Here is a 21,010-nt window from a genome sequence, read left to right on the forward strand (position 1 = left end):
TGGAGGGAAACCCTGTTTCCCCAGCACTCAAAAGAGCAAGAGCGGAAAGGGGTAGAAAGCTGATGAGAGACAAAAAAGGAAGAGCCTGCACTTAACCATCACACGTTGTCCTCCTTATCTTAGTTATGAAAGTAACGCTGAGTGCTTGACACGCACACACTAAGGTAACATTTAGCACATCATCTCAGCCTGTAACCCATTTTCCTTTGAAACGAACTTGTCTCTGGTTCACTGAAATTATTTGAGGTTTCCACTGAAAAGCTTCCATAAAGTATTTTAAATACACAATGACTCTGAAAAGTTATACATCCCTAAACTGTGTATATACTACATACTTTACATGTACAGAACGTGTTCCATAGCAGTCAGGTATTCCTGGCATTTATCTTTTTTTTTTAAGAATGCTTTCATTTATAGAGGAAGGATGTTTTCTCTTATTTGTGTTGACTCTGTTTAGGAACAATGCACCGGGAAGTTCTTCTGAAGGAGCCCTAGTGACATGAAGGAGAGTGGCAACTGTGCAGCCATCTTCCCTCCGAGGAAACGTGTTGGGGGCTTTTTAGCAGGACTGACCTATGGCATGTTGCTGCCTGAGGTGAAGGGCAAGATGGTGCCCCTGCCACATACAGAAGCCAATTCAGACAGGCAGTTGAATCTTAATCCAGTCGTGGTGACGGGGCAGTGTCCTCCACGCTCACACCTAAACCAGCAAGCTAGTTCAGGGATCAAGACATGCTCTGCCCTCCAACGCAGCGGAATGGCTGGGGGACTTAAGAGCTACTGCCTGCCCCTCCAGCACCTACCACCTAAGGTAGTCACTTCACTTTGCCTAATAGTAGGGCTGGCTCCTCTTCTTAATTTAGGGAAAAATACAAGTAAGGCACCATGCTCATGAATGTGCCCCCTTTGACTCGGATAACCTCCCTCTCAATTCCTTTTCCTTGCCTCCTGGATTATAAACCTAAGGGGCTTTGTTGTTTGTTAAACAACTTTGTTGTTCTTAAATCCATCATTTCACAAATCAGTTGTGCAAAGAAGTGCATGGAGCTTTCCAGAACGGGCTGAACTGAGCTCCATGTTCCTTTTCTGAATGCTGATTCCCTCAGGTAATATCAGTGCAATGCCTCACTGCTGATCTTTTTAAGCAGCTCTGGAGTCTTTCGTTGAATTTGGGGGCAAAAGTGCTTTAAGGAAACAAACTTATTTCTGAATAAGCACCCCCCCCCCAGGTGCAGTCCTATCCTCATCTTACCTGGGAGTAAGAGTCCTATTGAACAAATTGGGCCTTACTTCCAAGTAAAGCACATGTGGCCAGTTCCAGGTAGGGGCTTGGCAAAGGTTTTTGTCTTGCTTTAATGTCTCTATTGCCTGTTTGGTTGAAAGCTGCTTTGGGTTGCCCTGGACAAGATAAAGTAATGAGCAAGTAAAAATAATTTTACAGCTGTGAATGGTGTAGAGACAAAAAAGAAGCAGCTCATTTCCCCCACTCTCTTGTCCAAAGAGAAAGAAGGGTAAGAGGTTCAGGAGAAGCAATGGGGGTGGGTGTTATTTCTTCATACAATGCATCATTAACTTATGGAGTGAAGGGCAGTGAGCAGGTGATGCCCACTAACCAACAGAGAAAGCTTTTTGTGCCTTTATGTGTGGGTATGCCAGGGGTGGTCAGCCCAGGGCCACACCTGAAAAGCAAACACTGAGCTAGGTGTTTGCTGCCACAATCTTGCAGGGCTCTTCTTACCTTCACTTCCCAATGCACGGTGCCTTTTTTTTAAAGTATTGATATGTGCAGCAGGTATAGTGTTGTGTCCAGCAAGTAATAAATGAATGCAGAAAGCACTTCTAGCTGGGATCCCGATATCAGAGTCATGCACTTTTGCTTTATGCTTTATAAATAAAAGTCAAATGTGAGGTCACACTTTCCCATTTTCTGTTTGTAAACCAAATCAAACTTCTCATTCATGGAGACAGTGAAGATGTCTTTCCACAGCCCAACACGTCCTGGAAAAGAGAGAGAAATTGAGAACCAGAAATTAAGCCGATAATCATTGACAGGATGTGGCAGGACCTGTTAACAAAAACAGCAAGTGTTGTCCTCCAAAAGGACTAGAGAATCCCCCCCCCCCGCCCCGCCTGCTGGTCACTTTCTCTGCCCCTGTAATTCCTCATAGTCTACAATAGGGCAGGGGTGGGGAGCATCAGGCACGGGGGCCAAATGCACCCCTCCAGGCCTCTCTGTCTGGCCCTTGGGTCTCTCACCAAGCCACTCCCCCATAACCAGGCCTGCTTCCCACCCCCTGGAGAACTTTTGCTTGTCTGGAACATGTCCTTGAACTCAAACACCTCTTGTTTGCCTGCATAGGGGAGAATGGATGGGGCTGACTGTACAATTGCCTCACCCACTTTGGCCTCTGGACCACTGGCGGAGGAAGGGGGTGCGATGGATGTGGTCCACCCTGGGTGTCTTCCCTGAGGAGGCGTGACATCGCTGCTGCCCCCGGGATACTTGCCGTGGGCGGCACCCCCCTGGGACCCTCGCAGCTCGCTGTGGGCGACGCCCCCACAGGCGGCTAGCCCCGCCCCTGGGTGCCGTAGCAGCTAGCTCCGCCTCTGCTCTGGACCCAACCCACCAGTGACAGGCGCCCCCTAGAGGCTGCCTAGAAGGGTGAAAAAGGTTCCCCTCCCCCTACATTAGAGAGGCACAATCTCCTCCTTTGGATGTGACTGGCAACACTCACGCCCACAAAAATGTTGGCCGCCACGGTGATAATTTAAATAGCAAGTATTATATTTTGCGGATATCCATTTTCCAAGGATGTGTATGGATAGCTGGTCGAAGAGTCACCCACCTGGGTTCATGAAACTGTGATTTGTGATGGGATATGGAGCAAATGTAAGGAACGTAAGCTAACCCATGGCCTGCTCTCACAGCAACGGGGGGTTATCTTCTGAGTAAAGGTCAAGGAGCTAAAAGTGGAGGGAAAATGAAAGAAACCCAACATAAAGCAAAATAATGAAAATGTAGCTGGTGGTAAATTAAACAAAGCAATAAACTAATTTTAGGCTGATCACAGAATTTTAAATTGCACAAACAAATGAAAAAAAGGCAGGCAGAAAACACATATTGATATTTAGGTTGGATTTTGAAATACAGAAAATTATCACAAATGCAAAGCAGCAAAACAAACAAATTTTAAAAAAGAAGACGTGTATGGATAAAAGGCAGGCAGTGAATAAGTTTGACCATATATTCTAAGAGAAAATGTCTAGGCCAAATGAAGTTCATTCTGGAGGTGGGCTCTTTAAGGGTAGGACAGAGTGCCAGTCCGAAGGCAGTAAGGTGAAACAAAGAGAACAAATGTGGCCAGACAGAATTAACAAAAAGGTGACAATTTGGTTGTTCTTCTTTTGGATTCCTTGGGCTAAAGATAAACAAAAGAAGGTGGGAGAGAGAAAGCCACTGTATTCTCTGTTCTGCAAACACATTCATTACACTTCCAATAAGCTGGTATTTGTGTTTGTGGGACAAACCTAATAAATATGTGCTCCACAGTGGCAACGTATCTGGGCCATACTAGAAATGACAATGGCAGTTCAGTTTGTTTAAACATGAAATATGGAGGGGGCAATGGGGGGGGGAGAGAAGAGGTGTGGAAGATCAAATTTTAAAAGTGACAGGTGTTCATCAGTGAGGGGAGCTGAGCCGTTGTTAGGAGGGAAGTTCCATTTCCCTTAATCATTTGCAAACCCCCCTTTCTAGATCATCAGAACAGCTCACATCTGGGAGGGTCTTCTTCTTATACCACATTCCACACTCTGAAGAGGTGATGGGCTGTCTCCAGCCCAAGAGGCTCAGTGCCAAGATGCTTACTTCCATTTGTCTCCACTGTCCTACTCTGTCGGTTTCCTTCTATTCCCCCAACAGCTGGTTGGAAAAGCCAGCGCATTTGAGCCACTCCATACATCAGGAAGCATGTGGTACAGCTCTTCCATTGACAATTTCCCTTTCCCAAACCCAATGGTAAAAAGGGACCAACAGAAAACTAGTATGCGGTGGAATCATCCCGAAGCACTATCTTTCCATGCTTAGGGAGGTGGTTTTTTTAAAAAAGGGGTGAAAAAATCCCAGGGAGCATTTTAATATCTACAAACATAAACCATTGCTTTCCAGTCCCAAAAAGATTCTACTACATGCTTCTGAATCTGTAGGCAAGCTCCTTGGCATCATTGTAATTATCTGACGACGGAGAAGGGGGCAGCACTTCTATTTCAACCTCTGTATCTGCAAGTGCCACAATTGTTGAGGCCCAAAAAACCCATAAGGATCACAGCACCTGCCTTCCACTTTCACAAATATTTGCACTATATCGTGCCGCACACATACCCCTGCCCACAGGAAGGGCTTCGGCGTTGCAGCACTGGTCAATGAGCTGGTGACAATGCTCCACCATGGACTCCAGCTGTGCTTTGTCGTAAGAGACGCCCAGGAACCTCGCCAGCTGTTCGACCATAGTTGCCAGATCCTGTGAAGAAAGATTACATGCACGTGCCAATAAAGAGAAAAGCCCAAAAGAGGGGAAGGTTAGCAATAACAAATGAGCCCTGCAAGCAGCCATAGACGTATGTGTTAGCAGAGTCGAGAGCAGCATCCTAAAATCAGTGGTATAGACTCATTTTTCAGGTCCTAACTTAAGCAGCTGAATAGCTAAAATCAGATTTGAAGATTCCTTGCAAATGGCTTGTAATAGCATTGTAAATATCAGTTTCCTACTGTAGGTGAATGACAATAGCCTAACTAGATATAAATGCTCTAATCCAGACAGGCATTCCCTAGGGGGGAACCGTGGCATGAATTGATAGGAACTGCCTGTGTGGATTCTGACACTAACCAAGCCCCATTCATATGCCTGTGCTCCTTGCACAGCCATCCCAACAGCAGCAGCCCAGGACATTTTTTTTGGGGGGGGGAAGAGAAGCAGAGGGCTCAGTTTAGGGTCACACCCCATCACAAACCAGTAATAGATGGCTAGAAATCTGAGAGGGCTCACAGATTGGACTTTTTATGGTGAGAGCTGCCCACAAACATCCCTCTGCTCTGAGGGGGCAAAGTTGGAAACAAGACAAATAGTGTGTCTAAAAGGTGCTCTCTTTCAAAGGCAAAAGGGATGAAGGCTCCCCTAACACCCACACCCACGGTCCTGAGCACACCTTGCACAAGGAAGACAACTGACTGGCAGTTTAATTCTTTATTGACAAAGCACAAGCTTACAGTTTGTCTGTAATTAGGAAGCTGAGCCCCCTCCCCACTTGAGACTTGTGCTCTGAGCTAGACTGACGGAGCAACAGCGTGGCCACATAAACACCCAAACTTAAGTGCTCTTGTCTGACAGACTGAGAGCAAGCAACCTGTGACTTCTCCTACACAGAAGCTGTTGCTATGCTTGGCTCTTCAAGCCCTTTCTGGTTCTAGGGGACATCAGGGGAGAAGACAGAGTGGGGAACGGGATTTGGCAACCACCACCCGGCCCTTCAGGCAGTGTCTCTCCCTCCACTCCTGGTGAGTTCTGTCCTGGCTCCTGCCCTGTGTCCCACACTCCGTGTCCCACACCCCTTCCCATTCTCCAACTGCTCAGACCTCTCCCCAGCTCTGACTGCTACCTTTCTGGAGGCACAAAACCTTATGAATCACCACTCCCTTCCCCTGGATCACACCCCTTAAGACACACACACACACACACACACCAGAATGGAGGAAACTGTCTGCCAGCCCCAGAGCCCTGAAATGGCTTACAAATTTTCATTGTGATCCTGGCAAGGCTTTGGATTTGCCAAATTTGCCCCTCCATTTCATTTGGATTGCTTTGTTGTTTGCTTTCTTTTATTCATTTGACTAATGTGCTTCTCCTGCAATTTACCGTAATACCCCATCTCATTTCAGAAACTGATAGCTTATAAAATATAAGCATCACTGCAAGTCACAAAATTCCATACAATGGTAACTGGTATCAGTGAGCAGGGTATCTCTAGTTCTGATTGGAGATACCCTGGGGTGGGATGGGGGGAGTCCATAGGATGGGGGGAGTCCGTAGGTAACAAGGGAGAGGGGGGAGCCTTTTATACGATATGAGTTTACCTTGTGCATATCTTCATACTTGAGAAAGAGAACATTGGAGTCCATGTGATGTTGCCAAAACTCCTGCACATGTTCAAACCATGAACCGTATCCTACTGTAGAGACAGGAAATAGAATGGCTAAGACGCAAGGAGATCACTTTTAGTTAACTTTCTCTGAAACATAAAAGCTGGAAAGAAGTGCATGGACTGAATTTTGTTGCCTTGTTTTCTAACAAAACCCATGTTATATTATTTCTGAACAATTTTTTTTTAAAGAGAGGAGTATGTACGGTCTTTACAATATTCAGAGTTATCCTTGTTTTGAATAATAAAAACCTCTCCAGATTCTGTGTGCAGGCTGTGTGAAAATTAAACATAAGAGAGGGGATGGAAAACCACCAACACATGTGAATCTGGTTAAGTTGCACTCACCATTTGCATGTTTAAGTCTGAATACATATTTCCTTCTGGTGTAGAACTTGACCCAGTTATGCATGATGATTCCTACTAAAAGCTGAAACCCTGTACGGTTTAGGAATACATGACCAATGGCTTGAACGGCAATGTGACAACTTGAGTGGCACAAGGAGTGGTGGGCAGTGGCACCTGACGGGACCTAATTAATAGCGTCCGGTCTGTATTCCTGCCTGCGTCTCCCATACTGAACAGCTACTTGTTTCCTGCTTCAGCTCAGAAATTAAGCCACATCAACGCACAGGTAGTTGCACCTGTACTATAAGCAAACTAGAGGTGAACTATGTGGGATGTAATCCATTGGGAGCAGCCAAATACAACATTCCTTGTTTTGCTAGAGTGGACATGCAAGGGAATGTTTGGTCCAGTCAGTCGAAACTTTCTGTTCCTCCTGGCCTGGAACATCCTTCCTTGCATGTGACCACTAGGTGGGCATGACCTTCCCAGACCGGGCAAAAGGCCAAGTCACGCAGCCACTTCCCTCTCTCTGACATTCCTGTTTGTCCTGTCTGCTTCCTGAATCACCTGGACTGGACTGCTGGCTGCCACAGCAGTCTCCTGGTTATCTCCCATATGGGGTAAACCTGTTTGTACATGTTTGTAACATTAAGCTTAAAGCCTGCCTTCAGGGATCACACTGTCCTCTGCCTGATCGTGAATCGTGAATCGTGAAAAATACTACCGTATTTTTTGCTCTATAAGACTCACTTTTTCCCTCCTAAAAAGTAAGGGGAAATGTGTGTGCGTCTTATGGAGCGAATGCAGGCTGCACAGCTATCCCAGAAGCCAGAACAGCAAGAGGGATTGCTGCTTTCACTGCGCAGCAATCCCTCTTGCTGTTCTGGCTTTTGAAATTCAGAATATTTTTTTTCTTGTTTTCCTCTCCTCCTCCAAAAACTAGGTGCGTCTTGTGGTCTGGTGCGTCTTATATAGCGAAAAATACGGGGTTTTTTTGTTACTTATGGATAAGACTGTGGTGTCTTTATTCTTTCAGGAGGGATTCAAACTGCTTATTGTCCCACACGAGTTTACAACCAGCTTTCTGCTGCGTAAGAAGGGGAATGCACACCGCTAAGTGAAGAAACTTGCTAGCGGAAATTAGGAAGGATATTGATAAACAATATCTCGCTCCTACCACCCTCAACATTCCCACAAACTATCTACTGTAATATACTTTGGGCAATTGCTAAAGAAGTTGGCTCCCATGGGGTAAGGCCTTCAGAACTTTAGATGGGACCACCTGAATGAGGAAATAATCACCTACCCCTGCCATCACCACACTGCCATGTTTTAGCTATGTGGTTAGTGAATGCAACTGGCAGCCCCACCTCTGATATGGAGCTAAATAAACCTTTTGGTAACACTTGTAATCATCTCTGTCTTATTCTTCCTTCCAATGCAACTTTAGTGCCATCATAAAGGGTGCTTCATTTTGTCTATATTCACTCATTGCAATTCCATGGATGCTCAGATGTGCACACCAATTCACTCAGACAGAGGCATCACAAAGGGATTAATTTCAGGGAAGGGACCCAGACTTTGCATACATTCCTCTGGGAAAGGAAATTTTGGGAGCACCAAAAAGCAATTTCTAAATATATTCCAATATATTTAGCGACTTCTGGTGATGTCAGAGAGAATCTTCTGCATCTTACAGCTGCATTTCATGTGAGATTCATCTTTAGCAAGTGCCTACGTCAGCCTTCTCCAAGTTGGTGCCCTCCTAATGTTGTTGTACTACAACTCCCATCCTCCCAGACCATTATCTTTGCTGGCTGGAGCTGAAGGGAGCAGCAGCCCAACAAGGCCTTGCGGTTCACAGGTTCCTCATTGCTGATGCAGAGCATCCATCTCAATATCCAAGGTGTGTGGTGGAGGTCCCTCCATCAGGTGAAGACAAATGCCAACATGAAGTTTGAACCAGAACTTTAGAGGCATTATGAGCAAGACGTTTTCACACTTTGTTCCTAAGAAGTGGTGCAGAAAAGAATTTGAAACATTAAAAGGTACTGCCAATAGCCAGTGTCAAACTTTCTTACACTTTTCATTCATGAATCTCCGACAGAACTCTTGAAATGTTCCTCTGTAGCTCATGGTTCGTAGGGAGCGGTGAAACTGGTAATAAGACACTACCAGGTCTTTGGGGTTGCGAGCCATGTAGATTACCTAAGAACATGGAAATTATTCATCTTAATCAGTGGATATTGCTCTCACCCTACCCTGCTCCATTTCACAAAACACACAGGGAAGAAATATTACAAAGCTAACTATTCTTACCTTGGACTCACCACTGTGTAGGTCTGAAGGCAAAAAACGATACGGCAGGTGGCTTTTGATGAGGCGGGGAGACGTAAGCTCCTGTAAAATACATGATGGAAAATAAACCAATAAATAATATATCCCTTCTTCTAAGTGATCCAGATTCCTCTTTGTTGTGCTCCTGTATTCATAACTTCCAGTTTCGTATTTCCAGCCAAAAGCTTTGGCGGTTCAGACACCAAGTTACTACTACAGGAACATGCATGCTTCGGTTTCTTTGCTACGCAGTCAACACTCCTCTCTGCTGCTCAAAAGAGCCACGTGGTTGTTACTGGTTTCTGTGCTGCTCCAGTTGTACATGAATCAGGCCACATTCCCAGTGCCTGGGCATTTTGCGCAGCATGTTATACAGAGAGACACAAAACTAAGACCCAAGGTCAGGAAGGTAGTCAAAAGGGACTGGTGCAGCATTTTAATAAGCAATTCCAGCAAACTACTTGCAGAGTTGTTAAGGCCTCACTTTTTCAGCACTAGACTAATACCCAGACTCCATTTCAAAAAAAGAGAAGGGGGTCTATTAAAATCTACTGATCAATGGTTTCTTTCCCATGTAATTCTCTCCCCCGCCCTCCACACCATAGATTCCAGTAGGGGAAATATGAGAGCACAGACGCTGCACTGCCCTCAGCTGACCCTGGAGAAATGTAGAGCAGCTGCCCACGGTTTCATTTTAGCTAGAGAGATGCGCCAATGAAATTAAATAGAACACACCACTTGAGAAAACACACCGGGGGCTGTTTAAAAAACAAAAACAAAAACTGGTGCTCCTCTCTAGTTACACACCCCTGACTTACGCACTCCATGCAGTTTCAGTATAATGTTTTGATAGGGAAGGATGCCCTGTCTATTGGATAAGAGTGGAGAGCAGGACTGCTGTGTTGTTTTTGCACATTTCTTGTGATGCAGAAATCCCCTTTGGATACATTTTGCTGCATCTAGCTATTCATTAAATAGACTCCCAGGTGTGGCTTAAAAGCAGGCTGGTGTGACCATATTCCAGGAAACAGCAAGAAGATATCGAAGGGGTGTTGTCTCACACCTCTTAAGAATGCATGGAGAGCCCTGTCCAAAGTCCCGTCTAGTCCAGTATTCTGCACTCCCAGTGGTCAACCAGATATCCTTCCGCTCCTGTTAATGCCCTTCTCCTGAAACAGCCACATGCTCAGTAAGTGGTGGCAATAAAGAACTATTTCTCTGGAAAGGTGGCGAGTCTCCTTTCCTGAACTCATTAAGGGGAATTTTTGAGTTGTGGTTTAATATAATTCTAGAGCATTTAAACCATGAAAACATATCTTTTAAAAATGAGTGGGGTGGGGAGTAAATCTAAGAAACTTTAAAAAATAAAAATCTACCCATCCACCCACCTCCCAGGGTATATTTTCTTTTAGAACAGTGCTTTCCAAGATTGAGGTTTATGATGCTATATGCCAGTGATGTGTTTCATGTTAAGTTGGTACTGGAAAAAACATACTTGATGGATTTTGTCGGGTTCAAGCTTGATAAAAGTTTCTTTCATTGCATAGTTTTGGACTAGATGACCCTCGTGGTCCCTTGCAATTCTAGAATTCCATGATTCTAAGTCCCTGCCAATAGACTTGCAGTCTAATAAAACTCGTTCTGCGAGTTTTTTCGTCTTGCGAATTTTTCGTCTTGCGAAGCGCAGATTCCCATAGGAATGCATTAAAAAAGAAAAAGGAAACAAACTTGCAAGACGTTTTCGTCTTGCAAAGCAAGCCCATAGAGAAATTTGTCTTGCGAAGCAACTCAAAAAAGGAAAAACTCTTTCGTCTTGCGAGTTTTTCGTCTTACGAGGCATTCGTCTTGCGAGGTACCACTGTATTTACTTAAAAGACAACAAAGAAAAGACCTGATGAATTTCCAAATTCTGATAGGAGAGAATACACAGTTCCTCTTTGGCACTTCCTGGTAACATATAAAGCAGCTGCCTTGGGACACTCTACTTTCAGAACAAGAAAGGCAAACCGGTGCCTCTCGCTGAAGCACTTAAGCAGCTGAATGTTACCTGAAAGCATAATATATCTTACAAAAACGTTTCAACAAACTATTAGGGCAACCCAATAAATTATGAATCATTCCAGTACACTTAAGGGGAATTAAAAGGGAGCTCTGAAAATAGAAGCCAAATAAGCAGAGGTAAAATGAAAATAATTGCAACTGGTCAACACGTTTTCAGTCGATTAAGACGTACCTTGATAATGTCCAGTCCAGGCTGAGGATACTCCAGGACTGGAAGCTGCTCATCTATGTTCATTAACCCAATTTCATCGGGATCGGCTCCCTGGCTCACCAGATACACCACTTCCTGCAATAAGCTGGTGCCTGCAAATCAAATAAACATGAGATAACAGATGGCAATCCAGACATTATTTGCTGGAAGGGGTCGATATGAGTGCTAGCCAAGACATCCGGAGGCTAAGATATTACCTCTGGACATAGTGGTTTAAGAACCTTTTAAAAAATTATGTAAGCTATCATCACCTCATGCAGTAAGCTTGGTTGCACACCCATTCTGGTCAAAGATCTGTAATGTGGCACCAAATCATCTCCTTAATTTATATATGACTGAACAAGGAAAACACTCAGAGGCTGGACAATATCCACAGGTTAAAACCCCCCAAAGCATTGCCTCATGAGTGCGCTCTGGATTAGATTTCTCAGGGCTGCTTTTGCTAACTCAATCGTTTCAAAAGTGCAGCATAAAGCAAATTGCTGCTGATATCTCCCGGAAAGAGGATGTGGCCTCCATTTCCTCCCCATTTCAGCTCTCTGTATAGTATGTTGAAGGAATCCATTAGCTTAAGAGTTCCACCTGAGGAATTTCTGAACGCTGATTTTTGTAAAGTAGTCGGTAAATAGTATTTTTCGCTCCATAAGAAGCACCTAGTTTTTAGAGGAGGGAAACCAGAAAAGAAAATATTCTGAACGAAACAGTGGATGTATGACTTTTGTGGTTCATGCTGTGGCCACAGGCATGTGATTTGACAGTGAGTTTGGGGTAGCCCAATGCAAAAATCCTGAGGATCCATGTGGATCCGTGCTTTGTAACCACGTTTTTGTGCCACTGCAGCCCCAGGAAACAGTGGGTGCGTGATTCTTTTGGTGCAGGCTGTAGCCATGGACATGCTATGTGATCTGATGGTGAATTTGGGGTGACCCAATGTAAAAATCCTGAGGATCCATGGGCTTTTATCTCCCCCCTCCCAGGCAGCCTCCTTTATCGCTAGTGTCCCTTATCTCCCTTCTGATCGCTTGCGATCAGCAGCTTTGTTTCAACACCCACTTCACTCTCTCTCTCTCTCTCAAAAAAGCATGATCTGCTTTTCGCCCCTGGGCAATTCGGCTCCATGGACCACGCATTTGCTGCATAAGACACACAGACATTTTCCCTTACTTTTTAGAAAGAAAAAAGTGTGTCTTATGGAGAGAAAAATACGGTACATGACTTAACAGCACTTTGAGGAAAATATACAAAGAAAATAAACTAAGAGCTGTTCAACAGTGGAACAGACTGCACCTCCACAGGCAGATACCTCCACATGTGGGGGGAGTGCCCCAAAATCCAACTCTTCTGGACAACAACCATACGAGAAATATGTTATTTTACATATTTCTCGTACGGCTGTTGTCCAGAAGAGTTGGATTTTGTATTAGACATCACCCCAGAATTGGCCCTACTAAACATCTTCCAAGACAACAATGCCCATTTACACCACAAAGAACTCATAACCCACCTACTTTCAGCAGCCAGAAACACCATAACCAGACACTGTAAGCATGGACCAATGGTACCAAATACTATGGGAAACAGCCCTACTAGAAAAATTAACCAACAAACTGAAACTGGCACGGGGACAAATAGAAGATACATTCACCCCTGTATGGCTCCCCTTTATCACATACACAGCCCAACAAGACAATGACAACGATCATCCAACAGCATAGAAATCAATATGGCTAACCTGATCCAAAACACCCACCCACCCCACTCACACACGAAAACAAAGGTCGCCACAGCCAACCACAAATGAACAGCCACACCCTAGGCCAACCCCAACCTCTCTCACCACCAAAGGAACACAAATGATCAGCAGAGAACCTACATACATTAAGCAAAATAGAAACATCGCCACCTGACCCCCCCCCCCCAATTTCTCAACAAATGAAACTGATTTGTAAAAATGTTACATGGAAAAAAATACGAGAGGCATTACATATATGTCTGTAAAACAAGAAAATCTTTAATTAAAAAAAAAAACCAGACTCCCTTGGGAAGTGGTGGATTTGCCTGGAGGTTTTTAAGCAGAGGTTGGGGGCTCCTCTGCCATGGGTGCTTTAGTTGAGATTCCTGCATTGCAGGGGGTTGGACTAGATGACCCTTGGGGTCCCTTCCATCTCTACGATTATATTCCATGATCTCGCATTCCAGTTTGTGTGGTCCTCTTTCTTGCTGGCTCATGTCCTCTTTTGGTATTAATATTAGTATGTGCACATTTTAAGGAAATCCAACAACAAACTATATTCCAATTTTTGGGGGGAGATTTACCTTTTGCAAAAGAAAAAAATCCTGAGCTTTTGCACTTGTATTCCTCTTAAAATTATCCTCCCCCCCCCCCCAACACAAAGTAAAGGTACCTGTATTGACCAATAAGAAAAATACGCACCCCAAGTTCCCTGTTAGGGCAATATTTCATAGAATCATAGAGTTGGAAGAGACCCCAAGGGCCATCGAGTCCAACCCCCTGCCAAGCAGGAAACACCATCAGAGCACTCCTGACATATGGTTGTCAAGCCTCTGCTTAAAGACCTCCAAAGAAGGAGACTCCACCACACTCCTTGGCAGCAAATTCCACTGTCAAACAGCTCTTACTGTCAGGAAGTTCTTCCTAATGTTTAGGTGGAATCTTCTTTCTTGTAGTTTGGATCCATTGCTCCGTGTCCGTTTCTCTGGAGCAGCAGAAAACAACCTTTCTCCCTCCTCTATGTGACATCCTTTTATATATTTGAACATGGCTATCATATCACCCCTTAACCTCCTCTTCTCCAGGCTAAACATGCCCAGCTCCCTTAGCTGTTCCTCATAAGGCATCGTTTCCAGGCCTTTGACCATTTTGGTTGCCCTCCTCTGGACACGTTCCAGTTTGTCAGTGTCCTTCTTGAACTGTGGTGCCCAGAACTGGACACAGTACTCCAGGTGAGGTCTGACCAGAGCAGAATACAGTGGCACTATTACTTCCCTTGATCTAGATGCTATACTCCTATTGATGCAGCCCAGAATTGCATTGGCTTTTTTAGCTACTGCGTCACACTGTTGGCTCATGTCAAGTTTGCGGTCAACCAAGACTCCTAGATCCTTTTCACATGTACTGCTCTCAAGCCAGGTGTCACCCATCTTGTATTTGTGCCTCTCATTTTTTTTGCCCAAGCGCAATACTTTACATTTCTCCCTGTTAAAATTCATCTTGTTTGTTTTGGCCCCGTTCTCTAATCTGTCAAGGTCATTTTGAAGTGTGATCCTGTCCTCTGGGGTGTTAGCCACCCCTCCCAGTTTGGTGTCATCTGCAAATTTGAACAGGGTGCCCTTTATCAGACCAATCAAAAATTCACAAACTGGTGTGCCAGCTTTCAGGTTCTTCAGAACACTTCATCAGGCTGGATAATAAACAAAAGTTAATATTTAGTTTTTGTATCTCCAGAGATGGGGAGTCAGGCAACACATTTTAATTTTTGTTTTTCCTTGTATGGACATGCAGAAAAAGGCATGGCGGAACTTCAGTCAAACTTGACACTTCTAATTGCGATGTCTCCCTCCACCGAGAATATTTTTGCAGAATTTACCCCAAGGCAATTAGGGAACTTGACCAGTCTCTCTCCCCCCCCCCCCCGGGCTCCCCAGTCACCTGCCTTTACATGGCAACAAAGGAATTAGCTCTTCAGGAGCTGATGGCGTAAGTTCCCTGGCTTGGATTTCTCATTCCTTGGGTAAAAATCCCTTTGCCTGTGTCTGTCAAGGCTCACGGGAGAGAGTCGGCAGGCAGACCCAACGTTGCTGCCTTTTGTTCCTTGCACAATTCAAAATAATGGCCTCTTTTAAAAAGTAGGGGCTGACCAGTGTTAGAAACTGAGATGTGAATGTGAGGAGCTAAATGGCACCGTAAACCTAGGTTATGGGCGCAGCAAGGGCATGTCTAGGCACATTTTTTATAACAAGAATACAAAGCTGAAAATGAATGAACTGCAGCTAAAATATTATGTTCGTTTTTCACGTGGTCTGGTCCGTCCCCTGCCCACCCCCTAATATTCTTAAGAGGATCTCTTCTCCAGTCTTCACAGTGTAGCTGGAAGTGGGAAGGCAGAAAAAGGTCCTCCTTTCCTTCCACTCTGCAGTTTTAATCTGAAATCTTCAGCGCAGTACTGCACCCAGAGCTCAGAAACTGCTTGTGCTAATGAAATGCCCTGTCGCAAAATGTGCCTAGAACAAGGGGAGTTTGGACATAAGGACTGACATTATCCGGAACCAGGAAAAGGGACGTTGGATAAATCTAGAATGAGAAACGCTTTTTGTAATAAACTTATATTTATGGAATTAGTGTAATACTAATGAAATATTAAGTGATGCTGGAAAGGAAGTAATTGGCTTAAGCAGAAAGGTTAAATATGGTTTGAATTTAGAAATTTTAGAGATTTGAGGACAAGATAAAATTTAATGATATTAATGCAAAAACGAAGTGATTTGGGTAATAAGGGGAAATAAGAATTTGCAAGAAGGGCTTGATTACAAATGAAAATATGAAGTAATATTTCATGGGGATACATAAATAAGGGTAAGATAAGAGGGTATGAATTTGCTGAATAATTTTTTAAATGGAATACAAAGAGAGAGGTGAGAGGAAGTCAGGAAAATAAGTAAAAGAACGGTGAGAAATTGAAAGGAGGGATTTTTTTATTTTCCTTTTCCTTTTTTCCCCTTGTTTTTGTGTTGAACTTTTTGGCTTTTGTATTTTCTATTTTTTGGTGTTATTTTTTGTTCTTTGTCTTTTTTTCTTTTCTTTTGTTGTCTTTGTAACCTTTTTTCTTGTTAAAAACTAATAAAATATTATTTTAAAAAAAGAACAAGGGGAGTTTGGCAGAAGAACCCTCCCCGCATCCAGGGCAGCACAGCCTCTATGGACTGTGCATGCGCAGAAGCCCCTACAATCACCGTGCGCAAGAGTGGCAGCCTGTACGGATGGCACGCAAGAGGCGCCCATACGGATTGCGGGCGCCCTCAGCCGCTCTACAGCTGGGGAGAGGCAGGGGCCGGCCATCTTGTCACCCCTCCCAGAATGGCACCTGGGGTGGCCCTCCCCCTCTGCCCCCGCTTCCTACGCCACTGGCTCCAGTCACTATAAAAATTGATAGTTGTGGACACATCTTCCCATATACAGTCAAACCTCAGGTTGCAGATGCTACAGGTTGTGCGATTTCGGGTTGTGCGCTGCGCCGATCCCAGAAGTACCGGAACGGGTTACTTCTGGATTTTGGCGCATGTGCAGAAGCACTAAATTGCGCTTTGCGCATGTGCAGAAGACCGAATCGCGACCCGCGCATGTGCAGACATGGCGCTGTGGGTTGCGAACGTTTCAGGTTGCAAACGTGCTTCCCGCACGGATCATGTTCGCAACCTGAGTGTCCACTGTACTGTGGAAGAGTTTCTTTCCATTTTACTGCTAGGAAATTTCAATGTAGTTAGCAACAGTTGCTATACAGTGGTGCCTCGCAAGACGAAATTAATCCGTTCCGTGAGGCTCTTCGTATAGCGGTTTTTTCATCTTGCGAAGCAAGCCCATTGACAGCTTAGCAGATTAGCGCTATTAGCAGTTTAGTGGCTTTTAGCGATCAGCTGTTAAGCGGCTTATCAGTGGATCAGCTGATAAGTGGCTTAGCGGCTTAGGAAAAGGGGGGGGGGGAAACCCTCAGGAACTCGCAAGACATTTTCGTCTTGCGAAGCAAGCCCATAAGGAAATTCGTTTTGCGAAGCGCCTCCAAAACGGAAAACCCTTTCGTCTAGCGGGTTTTCCGTCTTGCGAGGCGTTCGTCTTGCGGGGCACCACTGTACTGTTTTAGATACTAACATTTGCAATAACTGCATCAGAAAGGCTCAGACTCAGAATGAAGACAGACGTATAATTTCCAGTGCTGGAAGTGGTTTTAGAGGAGAATAGGACATTATTTTGCAACCTGGGGTGACCTCTGGGGAAAAAGAGGGCCCTGTAGGTTTCCATCATGGATTTTAGCATCAGGACACAATTAGGTAGGGCAATTATGCTGCCTCTTAACACAACTGCAGTAGCTCAAGTGAAATCTACACATATACGGCAGTGACTTCATGTTTGTCAATGTATATATTGATTATATTAATATTAACGACAGATCTGCATTATTGAGTTCCAGGGTCGGAAGGTGTTCCTCTACCATTCCATTGTTTAATTTGTTTGCATTGCACTGCCAGGAACCTTTCGGATTTATGTTGTTCCCTTTCCGGAAAACGGCAAGGCATGTGTGCTGGTGCCAATGTCAGGTCTCGTAGTTGCTAGCAGGAACAGGATTCTCAAACAATTGTAATAACATGGTCAGGGAGATGCACAATGGCTGAAGTAAAACATAGGCAAATCAGCCAAATGTGACCACAGCTTCTGGTTCTAAGCCGGAGTCAACATGAGAAAGCTCACTTGAAGGAACGGTGCCAGTGTCAGTATAATGGATATATAGTGTCAGGCTGGGATCAAGGAGGCCTGAGTTCAAGTCACCGCTAATGGGTGAAATTGGGCCGGTCGTTTCCTCTCTCTCAACCTAACCTGCTTCAGATTCCTCAGGAGCACAAACAGATAACTCAGGGATAGTCAATGTGGTTTCCTCCAGAGGTTGCTGGACTCCGGCTCCCATCATCTCTTGACCATTAGCCATCTGCTGTCTGGGGCTGATGGAAGATGGAGTCCAACAGCCTCAGGAGGAACCAGGCACCTGGGATAATGGCATGTAGGCTGGCCCTACTTCCCTAAGGGAACGCAGAATAATTAGTGGTAGCATAAAGGGGGGGCGCATATGGAATCTACCAGGTACAGATGAACTAACTGAACTCAATCATGGAAAAATAGGAATCACAAAAAGAGTTAATTAATATGACAGGCCAGTTAGAATGACAGGTAAATAACTTCTGGTTTTAATGGTTTTAGAAATGGTTTTAATTACTTGATTTTATCTGGTTTATCAGTAACGCATAGTATTTCTTGTAAACTGCTTAAAGGTTTTCTTACAATCAAGTAGAATGTACATTTTGTTAAATAAAAGCAAAACCTAAAGATATCAGTTTTTAAAACATCAGTGTTATGAATGAAACTCTAATCTTGAATGTACCTCAGGAAACCATCACTAACTAGCAGAAAACGGTCATAATTTTTTTTATGGGCAGGAACAAAACCTGAAGTGGCTTGAAATATACCCTTTAAGACCAGCAAAAATGGAGGACTATCCCTCCCTTGTGTTATTAAAAAATATTACAAAGCAGCTGTGTGAGCTCATTTGAGGGTCTGGTTAAAATACAAAACAACATCAGTAATTGAGTAATACAGTAAAGCAACAGATTTTTTTAAAAATATACTATGGTATTGTATCAGAATGAACCCTGCTAGATCCATTAATAATTTTATTTGGATATATTAAGCATAGTATTACCAGACCTGGTAATAAAGATGCTAACAGCTACATTTATGTACCCAGATCCTTGATAACATCCAGATAACCACCCTATTCCATTAGCCTGACAGTATGCTTTTTAATTAGGAATGAAATGCCTCCTTTTTCTATCTTTTTTTTTTTTTTTTTGCTTATTCTAGGCTTTCTTTTGCTTATATTCTGTACTATACAAACTTATCTAAAAGACATTGCCAGGTTAATATTTTTCTCTCTGTTGACACAACTGGAATGTGCTGTAATAAAAAAATATTGCCTTGGGAACAATATTCATTTTTATTGCAGATATATGTGCTGAAAAAGATAATTAAAACCTTCTATATTTATATGTGTGTGTCTTATTTATTTATCTTTCAAGATTCCTTTGTTATCTTTGTAAATCAATTTTTAAAACCAACAAAAGTTGTATACTAAATAAAAAAATTACAGGGACAGGAAACAAAGAACAAAAATCCCCAGTAATTATAGGACAAACAATTGTGAGCTGTTAAAACAAACAAACACGAAGAAATATTTTACTGTAGAATTTTGGCAATGTAAGTGCCTGAAATTTGGCATGATTGTGGCAGACGCCGAGATACTCCTAGCCCCTAATTCTATGCAGTTTGCACAGATGGTCTGGATTGTATTAGTATCTAGAACCGCCATATTGGCTGCCATCATAGAGTTGAGGCAGAATCCCACTGTTAATGGATGAGCTGAGCAGGTTTCCCAGAAGATGTTGGACTCATCATCCCTATAGAATTCTCATCATCCCTGATCATTGGCCCTGGCTAGGGATGATGGGAGTTCTATTCAAAAAAAATATCTGGGGACCGAAATTTGGAGAACACTAGCTTAAAAGGTAAAGGTAAAGGACCCCTGACAGTTAAGTCCAGTCGTGAATGACTGAGGTTGCGGCACTCATCTTGCTTTACTGGCTGAGGGAGTGTCTGTAAGTCACTAGCTTTCAGACCCCAAAATAGATAAATTCAGAATAACTGGACTCCAACTGCCAGAAACAAGAAACATTTTGACTTGCCTACAGAATGGCGAGGTCATATTTTGCCTTCAGATAGAGCGAGGAAGCACAGCACATGCAAACACCGCCAGGTTCAGTCCCTCCAGGTAGGAATGGGAATGGGAAATTCTCCTTTCTGCAACTTTGCAGAATCGCTGGCCGTTATCATACATCAGCCTTCCCCAACCAGGGGACCTTTGGATATTTTGGACTGCAACTCCCAACAGCTGTGACCACCATGGTAAATGGTCAGGATGATGGAGGTTGTAGTACACAGCATAACATTGGAGGAAGGCTAGTGGAGAACATAGAACCACCTGGACCCCTTAAGACAGCTTCCTCCATTCTGGCTTGCCAGAATGAGGCGGCTATGGGGCTACATGCAAATGTGGGACATCACCACTTAACAAATAGTTGTCTATATCCACCCTTACGTATCACTTTGGTGAACCTCCAGCGTACTCTTGCCTGAGGTTCTGTCATTTTTTTCTTTTAATAAATTAAGCCTGGACTCTGGGCTTAAGTAATGAATTGGTGTATTTACTGCCACAAGCTACATCTATAATGCCGCTCAATCACTTCATGGTGGCAGCAGCCAAAGGCACCTGAGAAAGTGAGAACAGCAGGCCAGCTGTAGTTTGCATCAGCCCGGAGATGCTTGCTTGCTGCTCACAGCTGATTCTTCCACAGACCAAAATCTAGCAAATAACATGTGCAGTGCCACTGAGAGAATGATGGCTTCGTTTTGAACAGCTCTGCTGTGTCAAGCTGCCAGATTTGCAAGATGAAAAAAAGCAGTACAATAATTTACAGCATTGTCTCCAGGAATAAAACACATTCATATGTGGCAACCCTAAAGGCAACCCTATGCAACTGCAGAAACATATAGTGGCAAATCTTTGCAGTTCATAGTGGCCCTAAACAAACAGGCTTAATTTTAGGCTATTTATACCAGTGTTTCCCAACCTTTTTTGGGCAAAGGCACACTTGTTTCCTGAAAAAAATCTCGAGGCACACCACCATTAGAAAATGTTTTAAAAATTAACTCTGTGCCTATATTGACTATATATAAAGTAACTCTCTTTAATAGGAATCAAATAAACACAAAGATAGTATTTTATAATTACTTTATTATGAAATAGTAAGTAAACAGAAATATGAAAAATTATAAAATACTTTATTCAGTGCGCAACCTGGGCCTGTTTGGCTGAAAGTAATGCAAAATGGATTAATCCATTCCAGACATTTAAAAACAACCCCTAAAACAGCAATTTAACATGAATTTTACTATCGATAAAGACCATTGATCCATAAAATGAAAGCAATAAACAATGTACTGCAGTCACACAATCAGTC

The 21,010-nt window shown here is 43.6% G+C and overlaps 1 protein-coding gene across 2 annotated transcripts in view; it reads right to left on the bottom strand.

Moving 5' to 3' along the window:
• Positions 1 to 433: 433 nt before the first annotated feature.
• The window catches only part of SULT4A1 (sulfotransferase family 4A member 1), a 28,886-nt gene continuing 8,309 nt past the window's right edge, over positions 434 to 21,010 (bottom strand). The window contains exons 2-8 of one of the 2 annotated variants that reach the window (XR_014168579.1): positions 11,114 to 11,244; positions 8,863 to 8,943; positions 8,625 to 8,751; positions 6,131 to 6,225; positions 4,382 to 4,520; positions 2,847 to 2,964; positions 434 to 1,998 (exon numbers count right to left, since the gene is read on the bottom strand). Coding sequence is in view for 1 of the 2 variants with exons in the window: in XM_081912247.1 (XP_081768373.1) it covers positions 1,886 to 1,998; positions 4,382 to 4,520; positions 6,131 to 6,225; positions 8,625 to 8,751; positions 8,863 to 8,943; positions 11,114 to 11,244 (686 nt within the window). In the remaining variant the exon portion in view is untranslated. The remainder of the gene's footprint in view (positions 1,999 to 2,846; positions 2,965 to 4,381; positions 4,521 to 6,130; positions 6,226 to 8,624; positions 8,752 to 8,862; positions 8,944 to 11,113; positions 11,245 to 21,010) is intronic. The other variant, XM_081912247.1, reaches the window with a different exon arrangement.

This window comes from Podarcis melisellensis (genome assembly GCF_964234715.1).
Source record: "Podarcis melisellensis genome assembly, chromosome: 5".
Lineage (NCBI taxonomy): Eukaryota > Metazoa > Chordata > Lepidosauria > Squamata > Lacertidae > Podarcis > Podarcis melisellensis.